The following is a 21,778-nucleotide window of genomic DNA, read 5'->3' on the forward strand; positions in this document are numbered from 1 at the left end:
AGATCCCAAGTATAAAAGTGAGGGTCCATGAGCCCCTTTGGAGATCAGGCTCAGAGACCCACTGTGGAGATCAACGTCAGAAACCCCACCTGGAAAATAGATCCTCCATGCCAGACATCTCCATGGAGATCCCCCCTAGAGATTAGGCCCCCCCAGGGGCAGAGCCCCCTTACACAGACCAGGGACACAGCGCCCATGGAAGTCAGAGAAAGACCTCCCATGGAGAGGAGACTCAGAATAAAAAACCAAGAGCCCCACATGGAGATCAAATCGAGACGCCATCCAGGAAAGTCAGGGTTAGAGAACCCCAATGGAGAGAAGGGTCAAAGATCAGAGATGCCCTAGGGAGTTCATGATTAGAGACCTCCATGGAAATGAAGTTCACAAAAACCCCAGAAAGGTCCGATTCAGTGACCCATTATGGAGATCAGGGTCAGAGATGCCCCATGGACAGAAGGGTCTGACATCCCTGGAGCAGAGGCCCCTTATTCAGACCAGGGGCACAGACCCCACATGAACCTGAGACTCAGAATCAGAAATCTAGCCCTTCATGGAGACCCAATTCTATTAAACCAGGGTCATAGAACCCCCATGAAAATCAGGGTCAGAGACATCCATGGACATATGAGTCAGCAACCCCCGCAGGGAAAGAGACCCACCCTGACCATCAGGGACAGACACCCCTGTGTAGCTCAGGGCTCGAGACCCCCACCTGATGAGAGCAGATTCCCCTTGCGAATTAGAAGTAGGGAGTCCTCATGGAGATCAGGGTCACAGACCCCCCCCCCCCCCCGGGGGCAGAGAGCCATCATGGACATACAGAGCAGAGAACCATGGAAATCACACTGAGAGACTGCCCATAAAAATCAGTCTCAGAGCACCCCCATGGAGACCAGGATCACAGCTTTCCCTCAGGGAGGTCAGGGTCAGAAACGCCCCAGGAAAAGATCCCAGTTGGAGTTTAGCGGCAGAACTGCCCCCCCTCAGGGAAATAAGGGTCCAAGATCCACCAGGGCAGAACCCCTCTTTGGAGACTAGGGGCAGAGACATGGGAAATTAGTGTTGGAGCCCCCCCATGCAGATCAGAGACCAGCCAGGACATCAGGATCCAATACCTTATGGGTCAGAGCCCCCTGGTGGAGACCAAGTGCAGAGATCCCCCATGGACATCAGGATCCAATGCCTTGTGGGTCAGAGCCCCCTGGTGGAGACTGCTCCCCCATGGACATCAGGATCCAATGCCTTGTGGGTCAGAGCCCCCTGGTGGAGACCAAGTGCAGAGACCCCCCATGGAAATTGGAGACTCCACATGGAGATCAGTGTCATAACCTGCCCCTCCCCGCCCAGGAAAGAGAAACCTATGGAGATCAGAGACTCCCCATGGAGATCAGTGTGAGGGATCAATGGGCAAAATCAGGGTCAGAGATCATCCAGAGAGATCAGGGCACAAGACCCCCCATCAGCAAAGTCCCCTTATGCAGACCTGGGACGAAAACCACCATGGAAATCAAAGACAGGCCCCTCCATGGACATAAGTCATAGAGTCAAAAACAGTCCCTCTCCATGGAGATCAAATTCAGAGACGGTCCATTGTAATCAGCGCATCCCCAAGGAGATCAGGGTCAGAAAGCTCCCCCAGTGAAAGAGACCTGCCATGGACCTCAAGGTCAGAGACCCCCATATAGATCACGGGGTGAGATGGACAAAAACATGAGGGAGAGACCAGCTTAAAAAAAAAAAAAAGAGATGGTGAAAGGGGACAGCAGAGTGTGGAGGTGAGGGGCAAAGATTCACAGGGAAATTAGGGGGGAGAGACCAGGTCAGGATGAAGGGAAGAGAAATGTGCAAGGAATAAAAAGAGGCAGGTTCCTGTTGCAAGAAGACAGAGGGCAGAGACCCCCATGGGGAGGAGGGGGTAAAGACCCCTCCTGAAGATCAGTTTCTCAGCTTCCCCAGGGAAGAGACCCTCCCTGAATATACAGATTCCCCCATGGAAAGCAAGGTCCAATACCCCCTGGGACAGAGCCCCCTTATAGAGACCAGGGGCAGAGACCTCACATGGAGATTAGTGTTGGAGTCCCCCCTCCCATGGAGATCAGTAACAGAGACCCCCACACACAGAAATCAGGGCCAGAAATCCTCCATGAAGATGAGAGGCAGACTCCTTGTGGACATCTAGGTCAGAGGCATCCCCATAAAGGTCAGGGACATAGACCCCCCCCCCATGGAGAAGAAAGGCAGAGGCCACACCTGGAGATCAGGGTCAAAGACCCTCTTGGACATCAGGGGTAAAGATCTCTAATGAGATAAGACACAGACCCCGCTTTGAAGTCATGGTTAGAGACCCTCCATGCAGATTAGCGTGAAGACCTCTCATAAATGTCAAGGACAGAGGTGCATGAATCAGAGAAATTAGGGAAGAAATATCAGTTCATAAGGAAGAGAAACGTGTAAGGAATAAAATGTGGCAGGGTTATTGTGGCAGAGACCCCACAAAAAATATCAGAGCCAGAGGATACTCCATGAAGATCAGGGACAGAGTCCCCACATGGAGATCTGTGTCCCATTATGGAGATCGGGTTCCAAGATACCGAAGAGAAACCCTATGAACATAAAGGGAGACACTCACCATGGAGGTCAGGGACACAGACAACCCATGGAGACCAAAGGCTGAGATCACACATGGAGATGAAGATCAGAATCTCCTCTTGGAGACCCAGACAGATACACTATAAAGATGATGTTAAGAAACCACCAAAGAAATAAGGATCACATAACATATTTAACATAAATGGTACTGCCTGCCATCTAGGGGAGGGGGTGGCGGGAAGGAGGGGAAAAGTTGAAACAGAAGTTTTTGCAAGGGTCAATGTGGAAAAATTATCCATGCATATGCTTTGTATAGAAAAAGCTATAATAAAAAAAGAAATAAAGGTCACACCCCCCAGGGAGATTAACTTCAGAGACCCATTTTGGAGATCAGAGTCAGAAATCCCCCATGGAGATCAGGGTCCAATACCCCCAGTGCAGAGCTCCAATACTGAGACCAAGGGCTTAGACATCACGGGGCAGTTAATGTCTCCCCAGGCAGATCAGTGACAGTGAATGTCTATGCATATCGGGGCCAGAGACACCCCATGACAATCAGAGTCAGATCTCTCATGCACATCTGGGTCAGAGACCCCCAGTGGAGGTCAGGGACATGGATGAACCATGGAGAGCACACATGGAGATTAAATCAGAGACTTCTCTTGAAAATTAGTGCAAAGGATCCCAACTGAGATTAAAGACAGATGTCCTACAGAGATCACGCTTAGAGATCCACCATGAAGATCAATGGCAGAGATCCATGGGGCATCAAGGATGCTCCATGAAGATCAAATTCAGAGACTAAACATAAAAAGGAAGGTCAGAGAATTCCCAGGAAGACCAGTGTCAGAAACCCCCAACATGGAAAGAGATCCCCCATGGAGATCAGGGAAAGAGATCAATAATGGTGATCAGTGTCAGTTGTCCCATAGAGATCGGGATCCAAAATCCCCCAGAGCCAGAGACCCCTTATACAGAGCAGGGACACTGACTTCCCATGGAAATCAGAGACAGATGCACCATGGACAAGAGACTTGGAGTCAAAAACAGAGATTCCACATGGAGATCAAATTCAGAGACCACCCATGAAAATTAGGGTCAGAGCACCCCCATCTTGATCACGGTCAGAGACCATAGGTGGAGACCAGTCTCAGAAATCACCCCAGGGAAAAATACCCTGCATGGACATCAAGGACAAAGACCCCAGTATAGATCACAGAGTAAGATGGATGAAGAGATGTGGGATACAGAGCTGGACCAAGGAAAAAGAAGAGATGGTGGAAGGGACAGCAGAGTGTGTAGATATGACAAAGATTCACAGGTAAATTAGGGGGAATCATGGGGAAGGGAAGAGAAATGTGTAAGGAATAAAACGTGGCAGGGTTATTGTTACGAGCTCCCACCAAAGAAATCAGAAGTAGAAAACACCCCCATGGAAATCAAGGACAGAGACCCCCCCCCCCTTTATGGAGATCATTGTCAATGATCCATTATGGGGAACTGGGTCAGAGAATCAAGTTGGAGATCAGGTCAATTAATTTACATAGAGATCAGGGTAAAAGAACCCACATGGAGATCATGTTCAAAAACCCCCATGGAAATCAAGCTTAGCAAATCCTCATGGAGATCAGTGTCAGAGCCCCATTAATTATGGAGACCAGGGGCAGCGTCCACACTTGAACATCACTGTTGGAGACAGTTTCTAGTAGTTTTTCAATTGATTCTGTAGGGTTTTCTAAGTATACCATCATATCATCCTCAAAAAGTGATACATTGGTTTCCTCATTATCTATTCTAATTCTTATAATCTCTTTTTCTTCTCTTATTCCCAAAGCTAACATTTCTTTTTTTTTTAATTTTTTATTAATTTTTATAATTATAACATTTTCTTTGACATTACATATGCATAGGTAATTTTTTTTTTACAACATTATCCCTTGTACTCCCTTCTGTTCCGAGTTTTTCCCCTCCTTCCCTCCACCCCCTCCCCTAGATGGCAGCCATTCCCATACATATTAAATATCTTATAGTATATCCTAACTACAATATATATGTGCAGAACCGAATTTTGTTGTTGTTGTTGTTGTTGCGAAGGAAGGATTATATTGGGAAGGTAAAAATAATCTGGGAAGAGAAACAAAACAAAACAAAACAAAACCAATGCTCACACTCATTTCCCAGTGTTTCTTTTCTGGATGCAGCTGATTCTGTCTATCATTGATCAATTGTAATTGGATTAGCAAAGCTAACATTTCTAATACAATATTGAATAGTAATGGTGATAGTGGGTAAACTTATTTCACCCCTGATCTTATTGGGAATGGTTCTAGTTTTTCCCCAATACATATGATGCTTGCTGGCAGTTTAAATAGATGCTACTGATCATTTGAAAGAAAAGTCCATTTGTTCTTAGTGTTTTTTAATAGGAAGGGGTGTTTGACTTTATCAAACGTTTTTTCTGCGTCTATTGAGATAATGCAATCATTAGGAGTTATTTGGCCCAAGTATATGTCAAGAAATTCAATAGTCTGAGTGAAATGGGGGAATACCTACTAAAAATATAGATTCCCAAGATTAAGGGAAGAAAAAATAAATTGCTCATTAAATTGTCTCATTTTATATATTTATATATTCATATATTTTATATATTTATATATTTTATATATTGCTTATAGTTTCATTTTACAAAAAGAAATAGAACAAGGTATTAATCAACTTCCTAAGAAAAAATCTCCAGGGCAAGATGGATTTACATGTGAATTCTACCAAACAGTTAAAAAAGAATTAACTCCTATACTATGCAAATTATTTGAAAAAACAGGGAAAGGACTCCTACCAAAGAACTTATGACACAGATATGGTACTGATATCTCCACCTCAGCTTTCCAAAGGGGTCCTGTGACCCTGATTTCCATTGGGGATCTTTGACCCATATGTGTATAATTGGTCTCTGACACTCATATCTATGGGGGGGGGGGGCTTTTGTCAAACCCTGATCTCCATGGAGGGTCTTGTTCCCAGGATGAGGTTTCTGACATTGATCTCCATGGGGGGGGGGGAACAGTCTGTCTCTGATCTCATTTGGGACTTTTTGCTTTAATTTTTAAGGGGAGTCTCTGGTCTTGATTTCCATGTGTAGTCTCTGCATTTGGTCTCCATAGGTTTTCTGTATCCCTGACCTCCATTGGGGGTCTCAGAATCAGATGTCCATGAGAGGTCTGCTTCTCATCTTCACGTGGGGTCTGGCTAGATTTCCACGGTGTGTCCCTCCCACTGATCTCCATGGGGAGACTCAAACACTAACCTCCTGTGAGGTCTCTGCCCCTGGTCTCAATATGGGATTATATTGAGGTCTCTACCCCGTGGGGTATTGGACTCTGATCTCCAACTAGGATCTCTGACTCTGATCTCCATAATGGGTTTCTGAATATGATCTCCCTGGGTCGTCTGAGATTTAGATTTCTATGGGATCTCTGGACATGATCTCCATAAGGGGTCTGTCTCTGTTCTCCTTTGGGGGGGTCTTTGTTCCTGATCTTCACAGGAAGTGCATAATATCCACAGGGGGTCTGCTCTGATCTCCATGTGGTGTCTGTGACCCTCATCTACAGAGTGCAATCTCTACCCCTGCATACTTCTGTCTCTCATCCCCATGATGGTTTCTAGCCCTGATTTCCCATAGAAATCTCTGCCCCTGATCTCCTTGTGGCTTCTCTACCACAACAACTCTGCCATCTTTTATTCCTTACCCATTTCTCTCCCCTTCTTCATGAAGAATTTTTCCTATTTTCCCTGTGAATCTTTGCCCCTCATCTCCACACACTCTTCTGCTTCCTTCCAACGCCTCTTCCTTTTTGTTGGTCTTCAGCTCTCAATCCCTAATCTCTTGGTGAATTTCATCTCCACGGGGTTCTCTGTCATTGGGGTGATGGAGAGTCTCTTTCCCTGGGCGGGGTTCTGACGCTGATCTCCATATTTGGTCTCTGACCCTGATCTTCATGGGGGTTCTCTGAGCCTTCTTTTAATGGGCAGTCTGTGAATTTGATCTCCATGGGCGTCTGTGTCCTTGATGTCCTCTGGGGGTGCATGATCCTGATATTCACGGGGTGTCTGTTCCTTTGATCTCCTTGAGGGTCTTTGAATATGATCTTCCTGGAGGGTTCGTTACCTTGATTACTATGTGGATCTGGGGCCATGATCTGTCTCTAATCTCATAATCACTTTGCCCCTGATTTCGGGGGGGGGGGTGGCTCTCTACTCCTGGTCGCCCTGGAGAGTCTCTGGCTTATCTCCAGGGGCTCACACTCACAGGCCAGGGTTACTGAACCCTCACTCATCTCCAAGTATGGTTTCTGCCCCTGGTCTCTAGAGCAGGGCTCTGCACTGATCTTCTTGGGGAGTCTCTGCTTCTAGTCCTTGGGGTTCTGCTCTCATCCTCATGGGGGTCTCCAGCCCTGATTTCCAGGTAGGTTCTGCGCTACTGATCGCCATGGGGTCTCTGATCTCCAGAGGGGAGCTATGCTTCTAACAGACATGCTGGGTCTATTCTGATCTCTGACCTCTCACCTCAGCTACACGGGCTGTGTCCCTGGTCTCCCTAAGGGAGATGTGTCCCGGTGGTGTCTTGCACCCTGATCTCTATGCAGGAAATGAGGGAAAATGTCCATGAGGTCATTGGCCCAGATTTCCATGAGGGATTTGCCTGTGATCTCCATGGGGGTCTTTGCCCCTGATTTCCATGAACCTGATCTCCGTGACACATCTCTGCAGCTCATCTTCATGGGGGGCGGGGATCAATGCCCATGATCACGGCGAGTCTCTGCCCCCAATCTCCATAGAGCTTCTCAGCCCTTTCCGTGCCTTGGACCCCGATCTCCATAAGGGATCTCTGACCCAGATCTCCACAATGTTTTTTTTTTTTTTACAAAGATCTCAATTTGGGGTCTCTCACCCTGATCTACAGGCGTGGTCTCTCACTCTGATGTCCTTTGTGGGGTGTCTGCCTCAATAACTGCCACTTCTTATTCCCTACAAGTTTCCCTTACACTCTGCATGGTCGGGTCTTTCCCCCCAAAGTTCCCTGCAAATCTTTGCCCCCGTGTCCCCACACTCGCTTGCCCCCCTCCACCATCTCTTCTTTTTTGTTGGTCTTCCTCTCTCTGTCACCTCTTAGTGAATCTCAGGCCGTGATCTCCATGGGGGGGCGGGAGGGGTCTGTGGCTCTGGTCTCCATAAGGGAAATCTGCCCCGGGGGACCTTGCACCATAATCTTGATGCAGGAGTAAAAAGTGCCCAGGTTATTGTTGCAGAAACTTCACTAAAAGTGATCAGGACCAGAGAATCCCATGGAGATCAGGGTCAGACGCCATCTATGGAGATCAGTGTGGTTAATGCTCCCAGAGAAAGAGAGACCCACCCTGCTTCTGAAGGACAGAGCCCCCCATGGAGATCACATGGTGAGATGGCTGAGGAGATGGGGGACAGAAAGCCGAAGACCAAAGAGACAGAAGAGATGGTGGAAGGGAGCAGAGGGTGTGGAGATGAGGGCAAAGATTCACAGGGAAACGAGGGGGAAACAATCAGGTCACAAGGAAGGGAAACGAGTGAGGACTGCAAGGTGGCCGAGGTATTGTTGCAAAGACCCCAAGATTAAGATCAGAGACAAAGACCCTGGGAAAGAGACCCCCGTGGAGATCAGAAAGCCCTCCTAGAGATCGGGGCAAAGAACCCCAACGGAAAACAGAGACAGATCCTCTAAGGAGATCATGGTAAGAGATCCCCATAGAAATCGAGGTCACAGACCCCCCTCCCCCCCAGGGAGATCCCAGATCCCAAATGGAGATCATATTCATACCAGCCCACCCCCTTCCAGAGTCCCCTTGGGGACACGAGGGGTGGAGACCTCACATGGAGATTAATGTTAAAGTCCCGACATGGAGAGAAGCGGCAGACCCCTTCCAGACCCTCCCCACAGGACTCAGGGCCAGAGACCCCCTATGAAAGCAGAGGCAGAGCCCTCTTGGACATCTGGCTCAGAGACCACGCTGGAGATCGGAGCTAGAGACCCTCCCTGGGGGTCGGAGGCCTGCGCCAATGGACAAGCACCGGGTGTCTCCGGCACGGATTTCCATGATGGGTCTGTGGCCTTGACTTCCATTTGGGTCGGGTGGAACTGAGCTCCGTTGTGGGGGGACGAGGTTCCTGAGGTCCTTGGAGAGACGGTGCCCCTGAGAAGTCTGTGCACCTGATCTCTGTGGGGGGTCTCTGCCCCATCCCCGTGGGGGGTTTGTCTTGTTATTCTTCCATTGGGGGTCTCTGACTCTGATCTCAATAGGGAGTGATGATAATGATGATGATAATGGAGCGTCCTTGCTCCTAATCTCCACAAGGTGTCACTGTCCCGGGTCTGCCTCTGGAGAAATTCCCCAAGGACTTCAGGGGAAGAGACCTCCCACGCAGGTCAGGCACACAGACCCTGGTAGACTTGAAGGTGACAGACCTCCCCCCGAAATCACGGCCAAAGACCCCCCTGGAGGTCAAGGGTACAGCCCCTTATGGACATTATGGGGAGAGATCCTACACAGAGATCAGAGTCAGAAATCCCTCATGGAAAGCAAGGGCAAATCCCCCCGTTCAGCTCAGAAACAGACCCACCATGGCTAGTGGTGTCTGAGACGCCCTGGGGGCGGAGACCCTCCATGGACCTCGAGAACTGGAGGACATTAGGGGGTGAGGTGGATGAAGGAAGGAGCCACTGAGCGCTGGAGACCAATGAGAAGGAAGAGATGGGGGAGAGGCCACAGAGAGCGTGGCCCTGAGGGGCGAAGAGTCCCAGATAAATTGTGGGGGGAAGATCAGGTCACGAGAAGGGCAGAGGAACACGTGAGGAGCAGAAGGTGCCGGGCTTATTGTGGCAGAGATCACTCACCGAGGTGATCAGGAACAGAGACGCCATGGAGATCAGAGGCACAGAGCCCCCGGGGAAATCAGGGCCGGGGACCCCCAGGCTAATGAGAGGTCCCGGTATTCGTGGGTGGAATCCCGCCATGAATTCTGGGACAAAGACCCCCCCTGAGGCCAGGCATAATGATCCCTCATGGAACTCAAGGTTAGAGACCCCCTATGGAGGTCATTCACACAGACCCCTAGTGGAGATCAAGGGACATCAGGTGCACAGACCCCCCTGGAGCAAAGGCTAAGAGACGTGCTATGGAGAATGTCAGAGGACCCTTATGGAGATCAGGGTCAGAGACGGCCATGGAGATCAGGGACAGAAAACTTCAAGGGAATCGACTGTAGTGACCCTTCCTGGAATTCAGGAACAAAGTCCCGATGTGGAGATCTGTGTCAGAGACCCAGTATAGCGATCGAGGCTAGAGACCCCGCTGTGGAGATCAGGGGCAAAAAGCCCTTAATCATCGACAGATACACTATGAAAATCAGGGTCAGAGACCACCATGGACATCAAGGCAGAAGCCGCAATAGATTTTAGGGGCAGAGACCCTCCATGGAGATCAAGATTCAATATCCGACTTCCGGACAAGATGGCTGCGTGGAGGCAGACAGCTGCTTGAGCTCCTCGTTTTCTCTCAGAACTTACTTCATGACAAGCCTCAGACTTAATGCTTGACCCAGAAAGAAATCCACAAATAATCACCAAGAGAAGACATCCTTGAAAGTCGCCAGAAAAGGTCTGTGTTTGCTTGGGGGAGGGTCAATCAAACTGGGCGCAGACTGAGGGCAGGCAGCCAGAGCGAGACAGGCAGCTCACACAGCTCAGACCGGAGGGGGAGGGGTGTGACCTCTGCCGTTTCTGTGAAAGGGCTTTTTCCCCAGTGTGGATACTCCATCTTGGAAGCAAGCTAGGATCAGTGGAGAGGGGGTAAACACCGGAGGTGAAGATTAAAACCCCAGAAAGCCAGCGTCTCTCAGAACCCGGCCACCCCCAAGCCCCACCTGGACTAATTCAGTGCGTTCTCAGAGCCTCAGAGCCCAGACAAAGTACAGTCATTGCTGTTCTGTTAGTGGCTCTCTGCTGCCCTACCCCCAGTCTGTAGAGAAACCCCATTAATACCATCCAGCCCCATCCCCCACAAAACAGACCAATTGTTTCTCTTGTCAGTTTGTTTTCTTCAATTCCTACTCTGACAAAATGAACAAAAAATTCAAAAGGGCTCTAACCATTGACAGCTTTTGTATGGAGAGAGAGCAGACTTCAAGCAATGAGGAGACTAAAAACAGACTGTCCCCAGATGAATCCCCTAAGAGGGATATGAGCTGCTCCTCAATACAAAAGAATCTCCTAGAGGACATCAAAAAGGCTCTCACAAGAGAGCTGAAAGAGAAATGGGAAAAGGAAAGGGAAGCTTGGCAAGAGAGCCTGGAGAAGTCATCCCATGCATTCAAAGACAGAGTGGATAAAGAAATCAAATCATTGAGAAACAAGATTAGTGAACTGGAAAAGGTAAACAACTCCAAGGAAAACAGGATTAGGGAGCTGGAAAAAGAAAACAGCTCTCTAAAAAGTAAAATGGATAAAATGGAAAAAAATTCCATAGAAGATAAAAACTCAATTGGACAATTACAAAGAGATATAAAAAAGTGAATGAAGAAAATACATCATTGAAAATTAGACTGGAACAAGTAGAAATGAATGATTCAAGGAGAAACCAAGAGGTAGTCAAGCAAAACCAGAGAAATGAAACAATTGAAAAGAATGTCAAGTACCTTACTAGAAAGACAACAGACTTGGAAAACAGATCCAGGAGAGACAATTTGAGAATAATCGGACTGCCTGAAAAATGTGAGGAAAAAAAGAGCTTGGACACCATTTTCGAGGAAATTATCAAAGAGAACTGCCCAGACGTTCTGGAAACAGAAGGTAAAAGAGACATTGAAAAAATTCATCGATCACCTACTGAAAGGGACCCTAAAATCAAAACACCAAGAAATATAGTGGCCAAGTTCAAGGACCATCAGACAAAGGATAAAATACTGGAAGCTGCTAGAAAAAAGCAATTCAGATATGGAGGAGCCACAATAAGGATAACCCAGGATCTAGCAGTATCCACATTAAAAGAACGCAGGGCCTGCAACATGATATTCCAAAAGGCTAAGGAACTTGGTATGCAGCCAAGAATAACTTACCCAGCAAAAATGAGCATCGTTTTCCAGGGAAGAAGATGGACATTTAACGAAATAAATGAATTCCATCTATTCTTGATGAAAAAAACAGACCTACATAAAAGGTTTGATCTTCAAATACAGAACTCAAGAGATTTCTAAAAAGGTAAAAAGAAATCTTGAGAACTATACTTCTGCCAAAAAAAAATATGTAAAGAACATATGTACAATTTGTCTTAGAAACTAGAGGTGGAAAGGAACTTATATCATAAAAAAGTGTAAAGTGGTGGTACTACATCTCATGAAGAGGCAAAGGTAACCTATTATATCTGAGAGAAAGAAAGGAGGGAGATGAACATAGTGTGTATCAATAGACATATTAGATTTATGGTGAAACTTCTTCCACTTCATTGAAAAGTGAAAGGGAAGGAGTAAGCTAAGGGGAAGGGAATACAGAAATTTCGAGGAAAAGGGGTAAAATAAGGGGAGGATCTTTAAGGTGGGGGAGGGATCCTAAAAAAGGGAGGGCTGTGAAAAGCAAGTGGTGTTCACCAGTTTAATACTGGGTAGGGGGGTAAAAGGGAAGGAAAGGGGAAAAGCATAAGCAGGGGTTAGTAGGATGGCAAGCAATATAGAATTAGTCCTTCTAACCATAAATGTGAATGGGGCAAACTGCCTCATAAAGAGGAAGCAGTTAGCAGACTGGATTAAAAGTCAGAATCCTACTATATGTTGTTTACAGGAAACACACCTGAAACAGGATGAGACATTCAAACTAAAAGTAAAAGGGTGGAGCAGAATCTATTATGCTTCAGGCAAAACCAAAAAAGCAGGAGTAGCCATCCTCATCTCAGATCAAGCAAAAACAAAAATTGATCTAATTAAAAGAGATAAGGAAGGGCATTATAGCCTGCTATAAAGGGAAGCATCAATAGTGAAGCAGTATCAATATTAAACATATATGCACCAAGTGGTGCAGCATCTAAATTCTTAAAAGAGAAATTAAGAGAGCTGCAAGAGGAAATAGATAGCAAAACTATAATAGTGAGAGATCTCAACCTTGCACTCTCAGAATTAGATAAATCAAACCACAAAATAAATAAGAAAGAAGTCAAAGAGGTAAATAGAATACTAGAAAAGTTTGATATGATAGATCTTTGGCGAAAGCTAAATGGAGACAGAAAGAAATATACTTTCTTCTCAGCAGTTCAATGAACCTATACAAAAATTGATCCTATACTAGGGCATAAAAACCTCAAAATCAAATGCAGTAAGGCAGAAATAGTAAATGCATCCTTTTCAGACCATAAAGCAATCAAAATTACATTTAATAAAAATCCAGGGGAAAATAGACCAAAAAATAATTGGAAACTAAATAATCTTATACTAAAGAATGATTGGGTAAAACAGCAAATCATAGACATAATTAATAACTTCACCCAAGAAAAGGACAATAATGAGACATCGTACCAAAATGTGTGGGATACAGCCAAAGCAGTAATAAGGGGAAATTTTATATCTCTACAGGCCTACTTGCATAAAATAGAGAAAGAGAGGGCCAACGAATTGGGCTTACAACTAAAATTGCTAGAAAAGGAACACATTAAAAACCCCCAGACAAACACAAAACTTGAAATTCAAAAAATAAAAGGTGAGATTAATAAAATTGAAAGTAAAAAAACTATTGAATTAATTAATAAAACTAAGAGTTGGTTCTATGAAAAAACCAACAAAATAGACAAACCCTTAGTAAACCTGATTTAAAAAAGTAAAGAGAAAAAGAAAATTGTTAGTCTGGAAAATGAAAAGGGTGAACTCACCATTAATGAAGAGGAAATTAGAACAATAGTTAGGAGCTACTTTGCTCAACTTTATGCCGATAAATTCGATAACTTAAATGAAATGGAAGAATACCTTCAAAAATATAGCTTGCCCAGATTAACAGAGGAAGAAGTAAGTAGTCTAAATAATCCCATCTCAGAAAAAGAAATAGATCAAGCTATTAACCAACTTCCTAAGAAAAAGTCCCCAGGACCAGATGGATTTACATGTGAATTCTACCAAACATTTAAAGAACAACTAACTCCAATGCTATGTAAACTATTTGAAAAAATAGGGATTGAAGGAGTCCTACCAAATTCCTTCTATGACACAGACATGGTACTGATACCTAAACCAGGTCGATCGAAAAATGAGAAAGAAAACTATAGACCAATTTCCTTAATGAATATTGATGCTAAAATCTTAAATAAGATATAAGCAAATAGACTTCAGAAAATCATCCCCAGGATAATACACTATGACCAAGTGGGATTTATACCAGGAATGCAGGGCTGGTTTAATATTAGGAAAACTATTAGTATAATTGACCATATTAATAACCAAATTAATAAAAACCATATGATCATCTCAATAGATGCAGAAAAAGCATTTGATAAAATCCAACATCCATTCCTACTAAAAACGCTTGAGAGTATAGGAATAAATGGACTATCTCTTAAAATAATAAAGAGCATATATTTAAAACCTTCAGTAAACATCATATGTAATGGCAATAAACTAGAACCTTTCCCTATAATATCAGGAGTGAAACAAGGTTGCCCACTATCACCATTACTTTTCAATATAGTACTAGAAACTCTAGCCTCGGCAATAAGAGCAGAGAAAGAGATTCAAGGAATTAGAGTAGGAAATGAGGAAATCAAATTATCACTTTTTGCAGATGACATGATGGTATACTTAGAGAACCCCAAAGACTCTGCTAAAAAGCTATTAGAAATAATTCAGAATTTTAGCAAAGTTGCAGGATACAAAATAAATCCACATAAATCCTCAGCATTTTTATACATTACCAACACAATCCAACAGCAAGAGATACAAAGAGAAATCCCATTCAAAATAACGGTCGATAGTATAAAATATTTGGGAATATATCTACCAAAGGAAAGTCAGGAATTATATGAGCAAAATTACAAAACACTTGCCACAAAAATAAAGTCAGATTTAAATAACTGGAAAGACATTCAGTGCTCTTGGATAGGTCAAGCGAATATAATTAAGATGACAATACTCCCTAAACTAATCTATTTATTTAGTGCTATACCAATCAGACTCCCAAGAAACTATTTTAATGACCTAGAAAAAATAACAACAAAATTCATATGGAAGAATAAAAGGTCGAGAATTGCAAGGGAACTAATGAAAAAAAAGTCAGAGGAAGGTGGTCTAAGTGTACCTGATTTAAAGCTATATTATAAAGCAACAGTCACCAAAAGCATTTGGTATTGGCTAAGAAATAGACTAGTTGATCAGTGGCATAGGTTAGGTTCACAGGGCAAGATAGTGAATAAAAATAGCAATCTAATCTTTGACAAACCCAAAGATCCCAAATTTTGGGATAAGAATTCATTATTTGACAAAAACTGCTGGGAAAACTGGAAATTAGTATGGCAGAAACTAGGCATGGACCCACATTTAGCACCACATACTAAGATAAGATCAAAATGGGTCCAAGATTTAGGCATAAAGAACGAAATCATAAATAAATTGGAGGAACATGGGATGGTTTACCTCTCAGACTTGTGGAGGAGGAAGGAGTTTGTGTCCAAGGGAGAACTAGAGATCATTATTGATCGCAAAATAGAACATTTTGATTACACCAAATTAAAAAGTTTCTGCACAAACAAAACTAATGCAAACAAGATTAGAAGGGAAGTAACAAATTGGGAAAACATTTTTACAGTTAAAGGTTCTGATAAAGGCCTCATCTCCAAAATATACAGAGAATTGACTTTAATTTATAAGAAATCAAGCCATTCTCCAATTGATAAATGGTCAAAGGATATGAACAGACAATTTTCAGAGGATGAAATTAAAACTATTTCCACTCATATGAAAGAGTGTTCCAAATCACTATTGATCAGAGAAATGCAAATTAAGACAACTCTGAGGTATCATTACACACCTGTCAGATTGGCTAAGATGACAGGAACTAATAATGATGAATGTTGGAGGGGCTGTGGGAAAACTGGGACACTGATGCATTGTTGGTGGAGTTGTGAAAGAATCCAACCATTCTGGAGAGCAATCTGGAATTATGCCCAAAAAGTGATCCAAATGTGCATACCCTTTGACCCAGCCATACTACTACTGGGCTTATATCCCAAGGAACTACTAAAGAAGGGAAAGGGACCTGTATGTGCCAAAATGTTTGTGGCAGCCCTTTTCATAGTGGCTAGAAGCTGGAAGATGAATGGATGTCCATCCATTGGAGAATGGTTGGGTAAATTATGGTATATGAATGTTATGGAATATTATTGTTCTGTAAGAAATGACCAACAGGAGGAATACAGAGAGATGTGTATAGACTTACATGAACTGATGCTGAGTGAAACAAGCAGAACCAGGAGATCATTATACACTTCAACAATGATACTGTACGAGGATGTATTCTGATGGAAGTGGATTTCTTCAACATAGAGAAGAGCTAATCCAATTCCAATTGATTTATGATGGACAGAATCAGCTACATCCAGAAAAGGAACACTGGGAAATGAGTGTAAACTGTTATTTCTACCTTCTGAATCCAATTCTTTCTGTGCAACAAGAAATTCGGTTCTACACACATATATTGTATCTAGAATATACTGTAATATATTTAACATGTATAAGACTGCCTGCCATCTGGGGGAGGGGTTTGGGGGAGGAAGGGAAAAAATCTGAATAGAAGTAAGTGCAAGGGATAATGTTGTAAAAAATTACCCATGCATATGTACTGTTAAAAAAAAAAAGTTATAATTATAAAATAAAATAAAAATAAATAAAAAAAAGATTCAATATCCCCCGGGGCAGAATCTCCTTAGGGAGACAAGGGGCAGAGGGTGTCAGTGGCCAGACCCCCCTCCCCCACAGAAATCAGGGGCAGAGAACGCACAAGGAAGTCGGAGGCAGACTTCAAATCAACATCCAGTTCAGAGACTAGCCATGGAGGTCAGGGAGAGAAAAGATGGTGGGGATCAGGAGCAAAAACCCCGGATTATGATGGGACTGAACCCTAATAGAGATCAGGGTCAGGCACCCACCATGGAAATCAGGATCAAAGAACCCTCATGGAAATCAGAGTCATAAATGATGCAGGCTGTGCTTTAAGAAACTTCCTTTCAGATGGATTTATTCCTTTCTGATTCCCAGCCCCTCCAAGCTGATACATCAACAATTCAGGAAGCTAGGACCTTTGATCCACAAATCCTGGTCAAAAGCATTCCGGCTCTTTCAGCCCCCACCGGATCTGAGCCCCCTTGGGCTGTCCCAGCCCCCGCTCTGATGATCGGCTCAGGTTTCCCAACCCCCACCAAGCAAATTCGAGCCCTCACTGAAACCCAGTGAGGAGCCAACCTGAGACTGCACCCACGGCCCCTTCAGCCAAATCTCTCCTCATAAAAGAGCCAAGCTGGGGCCCTCTCTTGGCAGAGGGTCGAAACATGCCCGCTCCATGCCTGGCACCAAAGACTCTCTGCCCACTGGAACGCTGTTTCCGGTGCCCTCTTATCTCTACCTTCACCTTTTACTAACCAGACTTTAACCTTACTTCCAAACCCCATAATAAACCTCTTTTATCAATCTAGGTTTTGGGGCCTGTAAATTCCTTTACAGGAGACTCTTGAGCTGCCAGAAAAGAGTCCCCAAAACTCCCTACCCTTGCTCCGAATCCAAAGGGGTTGCAGGGGAGCTCTATCTGACTCCCTGTACCCTGAACCTGCCACTAGACCGCAATTAAACCCTAATTTCATTTAGGTACCCCAATTCTAGACTGTAATGTGCTCTCCTGGCAGTTACAATTACTAGTCTGTCCTAGACCCACCAGAGTACCTTTGACCACTGTGCTTAGCAGTGTGAACTCTACCCGGCTCGCCTCCTCTGAGGCCTTCAAAGGTCTCTGGCCACAATCTCTTGAATCTATAGTTTAATAACCGGTAGCGCGCTCAAGAACAGCCACGTGTAATCTTAAAAGCCTTTATTATACCTACTCACATAATGCCCTGACTGATGCCCTGACTTGTTGGTTCCCGGGTGAACACCTGGTCAGAAGACCCACGTGTTCACTACCAAAATCCTTACCTCTTTTGGCTATCCATCTTGGCTTGGCCACCCAGGCTAGAGAGCCAGGGTGAAGAACGCCAGGTTAAAGAGCGTGACTGCTACCTGCAGTGGGCTTATAAAGGGCCTGTGAGGTCACACACACAGCCAATCAGCGAGAGAGTCACCCATTACAAAGCTATCTCAAAATGGACAGGATCCCACCTACAAGGCAGTCCTAATATCCACAGAAATTACTTCCGGGCCTCAATCTCCCGAGGCACTGTCGTGCTGCCCATTTAAAGGCCCCTTACACTAGACCTCATCAAGAAACCCATTATGGAGAACGGGCTTCCAGATCACTCATGGGATCTGTCCCAGAAGCCACTGGTAGAGACGGCGGGGATCTAATGCTGACCATCAGAATAGATCGAGTCTTGTGAGAGGACAATAAAACACAAGGAGACAGGGAGGCCATTGTGGAGAAGGTCTCTTGACCTTTTAGCTCCGATTTATTTCATCTCTACACAGAATATCTATTTTCCAAGTACAGCAGGATTATTAGTGGGGTTTTGTTTTTGTTTTTTTATTTTTTACATTTTTTTTCACAACCAGAACTGGCCATTGACAAGAGGTGAAAGGTCAGTGCCTCTGGGCTTTCCTCATCCCAGGACTCCAACATAAAAACCAACGCTCCTTATTCTCTACACAAAACTACTTTAAACAAGAGGAAGTTCTAGGAAGCTATGCAGAAACAGCAACAGTGAAGGGGGGGATGGGATGGGGGGGCAACAGGCCCCTGGCAGGGGAGGGGGAGGGGACCGGGAGGGGGCTTCTAAAGTGCAGAGAAGCTGTGGGCCTACGAGCCCAATTGTTCTCAGGGAAAACCCCCCCTCAGGGCCTCGGGCTGCTCGGGGACCCCCAGTGATTTCTGTGGCCCAGGAGGCGTTCAGGGCTCCCCGGCCTGGGTATTGGGGGAAGGCCCAAAGCCCACCCTGACGCCCCTACCAGGCACCAGAGAGCCCTGAAGCAGCAGCGGGGGATGATGCGCTCATTTGATGAGCTTCTAGCAGGGCAGAGGGGAAAAGGAGGCAGAGAGGGGGGAGAAAGGGCAGGAGAAGGGGAGAGAGCTGGCTCCATTACTGGGGCTCTGGCCCCGGCTGGGCCTCGGGGGCTTCAGGCTCCACTTGGGAGAAGTTCCTTTCCAGGATGTGCCTCTGGAGGTGGCGTATCCACTCTTCCTGGATGGAGAGGGGACCCTGGAACTGCACTGCACAGAACCTGCATTTCAGCGTGTACACGGGGCCCCGAAATGTCACCAAGGACTTCTGGGGAGGGCGGGGGACCAGGGGGGGGCACACCTGGTTCTGGGAGGTGGCTGTGGCCCGGGGTCCGGTTTCTGCTGAGAGTCACTGGCCTCCCCCCGAGAAGGGTGGGCTTGTCTGCAGGGCCTAAATCCACTCCCCCGGTGTTTATCCATCAGTGTGAGGCTATGGGGAGCCAAGGTGAGGGGCACGCGTTTGTCCCCATCTCGTCTGGGCCCCGAAGGCCGGCCCATCCCCAGTGAGGGCCGGCTCCGGCTGCTGTAGGCCCCCACCTTGTGGGGGCGGCTGCGCCTGATGAACTCCCTCAGGGTCTCAATTGGGGAGTCCTTCACAGACCATTCTGTCACCCCAAATCACCGCAGGTGAGCCCGAGTGTGGCTGGCCAGTGCCTGGCGCTTCTCAAAATGGAGACCGCACAGCTCGCACCTGGCTTCCCTGGGAGCTTGGGAGCTTTGGCCGTGAATGGGCTCGGTCTTGAGGGGCAGCTCGGGGCGTGTAGGGGTCTTGGGCTTCGTCTCCCCAGAGAGAAGTCTCTCTTTGGGCAGCGGCCGCCTTATCACCAGGGGGGTGAGGAAACCGGCAAACGGCTGGGAGGCAAGGCTGCCAGGGCCAGGCCCGGGTTTGCCAGAACTGCGGCGCAATGGGGTCAAAGACAGGGCCTGAGGCCCCTTCCCGGGGCATTGGGGCCCATCCTGCCCCCAGGGAGAGGGCGGCCCGGCTGGGGCGGGCTCCTTCCTGACGAGCCGCGCTTCGGCCTTCTTCTCCAGGATCCCTCCAAGAGCGTCAATGGGCGAGCCGGACCACTTGGTCACCCCCATGTGCCGCAGGTGAGAGCGGGCGTGGCAGGCCAGGCCCCTTCGGTCCTCAAAGCCCCCACCACAGAGCTCACAGCGCACGCTCCGGACCCGCTCGGCCCAGGAAGCTGCAGAGACACAAAGAGGGCGATGGGAGGGGGAAGTGCCCCGTCACCCTGATGGGTGGAAAACTGGGCTCCCTCCTCTAGGCCGCACCTCTGGAGAGGCCGGCGCTTGTTCTAGGAAGGGGCCCCGGGAGTGCGGGCCCATCCCTTCCCAAAACAAACTTCTCAGTGTCTGACGCCCCTGAGCCCAAACCAGGCCCGGGCTCCGGCCCTTTACCCCCCCAAAGAGCCTCCACAGACCCCTCAAGGCCAGTGTAGGAGGAAGCCCGCCCAGCGCCTTGTCCAAGAGCTCCTAACCCGCCTGTAATCACCGCCCGGTGTGAAGCCCCACGGGGCCGGGGCCAGAGCAGCCACAGGGAGAAGCAGTGACTTAGCAGCTGCCCCTCAGGGGGAGAAGGAGCTTTCTCCTTGCCTTGGCTCCCCGGGCATCCAGGCGGGCCCCTTCCCATTCCAGCCTGGCAGAGCCCCAGATCCCTGTGTGTCTCGGACCTGACTCCCTGCTTTTAGTCCTCCCCCCCTTCACTCAGGGGGTAGCTTACACAGACTCAGGGCTGCCATGTCCTCACGGGGCGAGCGGGGTGCCTCAGGTGGGCGTCCTTCTCCGGGTGGGCTTCCGGTCAACATCTCCCGTCTGATCTCCACCCGCCTCCGTTCGGACTTTAATTTCTCCTGGAGGAAGGAAGTGGCCGCCCAGGGAACCTCCTCCGAGCAGGTGGGGGGGGAGGGGTGATTGGTGACAGGGGGCCGCTAGGTGGGCCCTGCTTCTGGGCAGGGGGTGGGAGGTGCAGCCCGGAAGCACTCTGAACCTCCAGGGAGCCCCCAGGGCCCTCAGCCATTGCCTTGGGGCCCGGCGAGGGTGGGTCGGGAGGTCCCCCGGCCGGAGGCTGGGCCTGGCCCTTCAGGATTTCTGACAGGGTGTCAATGGGCGAGCCGTGGATGTACCACTCGGTCACCCCCATGTCCCCCAGATGGGAGCGCGCCTGGCGGGAAAGGCTTTTTCGGGTCTCAGAACGGGCCGGGCCCAGCTCCCAGGTCGGGTTCTGGGCTCTGAGGTCTGGGCCTTCTCGGGTGCTCCCATGGGGGCCCTCTGCGGCCATCTTGTCCCCCTCCCTGCCGGGCCCGACCCAGGGGCCCTGGGGGAAGATGCTGCTTGGGGAGCGCGGCCAAGGCCCACTCGGGCCCCGGGCTCTTCTTCCTCAGAAGCCAAAACTGGGGCGGCCCCCGCCGGTGCTACCCCGGCTCCGGCTCGGACCCGTCCCTTGGTAGTGTGGGAGCGAATGTCAGAGGTGCCAGAAGCCCGGCTGGAGCAGCGTGGGCCACGACGTAGGCGGCGGGAACTGGGACAGCGCCTGGGCGGCAGGGACGACAACACGAGTTGAGTCCCCGGATGTGCGCGCTCCTAGTGGCGTCCCCCCTCCCCCCGCATCTTCTCCCCCCTCCCCCTCCCGGGAGCTTTTATCCCTGGGCGCCGGTCGGTGGGCGCGCGGAGCGGCCGCCCCAGCAAGGGCAGGATTGTTTCAAGGAGCGTGTTGGTTCTTTCTGGAGCCACTTCTGCGCCAGCCCCTGGCTTCTGCCACCTCCAGGCACAGGCTTCCGCTTCTTTGGGCTCTGTCTGTCTTTCCTGGCACCTCTTGGCCCCCCTCACAGGAAGACAGACAGGGATAACGATGCTCCTTTGCTCCCTAGGGGGCGCTGTGACACCCCCCCTTCCCCCCCCCCCCCCCCCTGCTGTGGCGGGGCGGAGAAG

The 21,778-nt window shown here is 47.9% G+C and overlaps 1 protein-coding gene across 1 annotated transcript; it reads right to left on the reverse strand.

The window, feature by feature from the left end:
- Positions 1-18,926: 18,926 nt before the first annotated feature.
- LOC141549086 (protein Wiz-like) lies at positions 18,927-21,128 on the reverse strand. Its single transcript, XM_074278409.1, is given in 4 exon segments — positions 18,927-19,115; positions 19,205-20,034; positions 20,571-20,708; positions 20,711-21,128. Coding segments are annotated over 4 exon segments (1,575 nt in total).
- Positions 21,129-21,778: the final 650 nt, after the last annotated feature.

Source organism: Sminthopsis crassicaudata, chromosome X (assembly GCF_048593235.1).
Source record: "Sminthopsis crassicaudata isolate SCR6 chromosome X, ASM4859323v1, whole genome shotgun sequence".
NCBI classification, from domain to species: domain Eukaryota; kingdom Metazoa; phylum Chordata; class Mammalia; order Dasyuromorphia; family Dasyuridae; genus Sminthopsis; species Sminthopsis crassicaudata.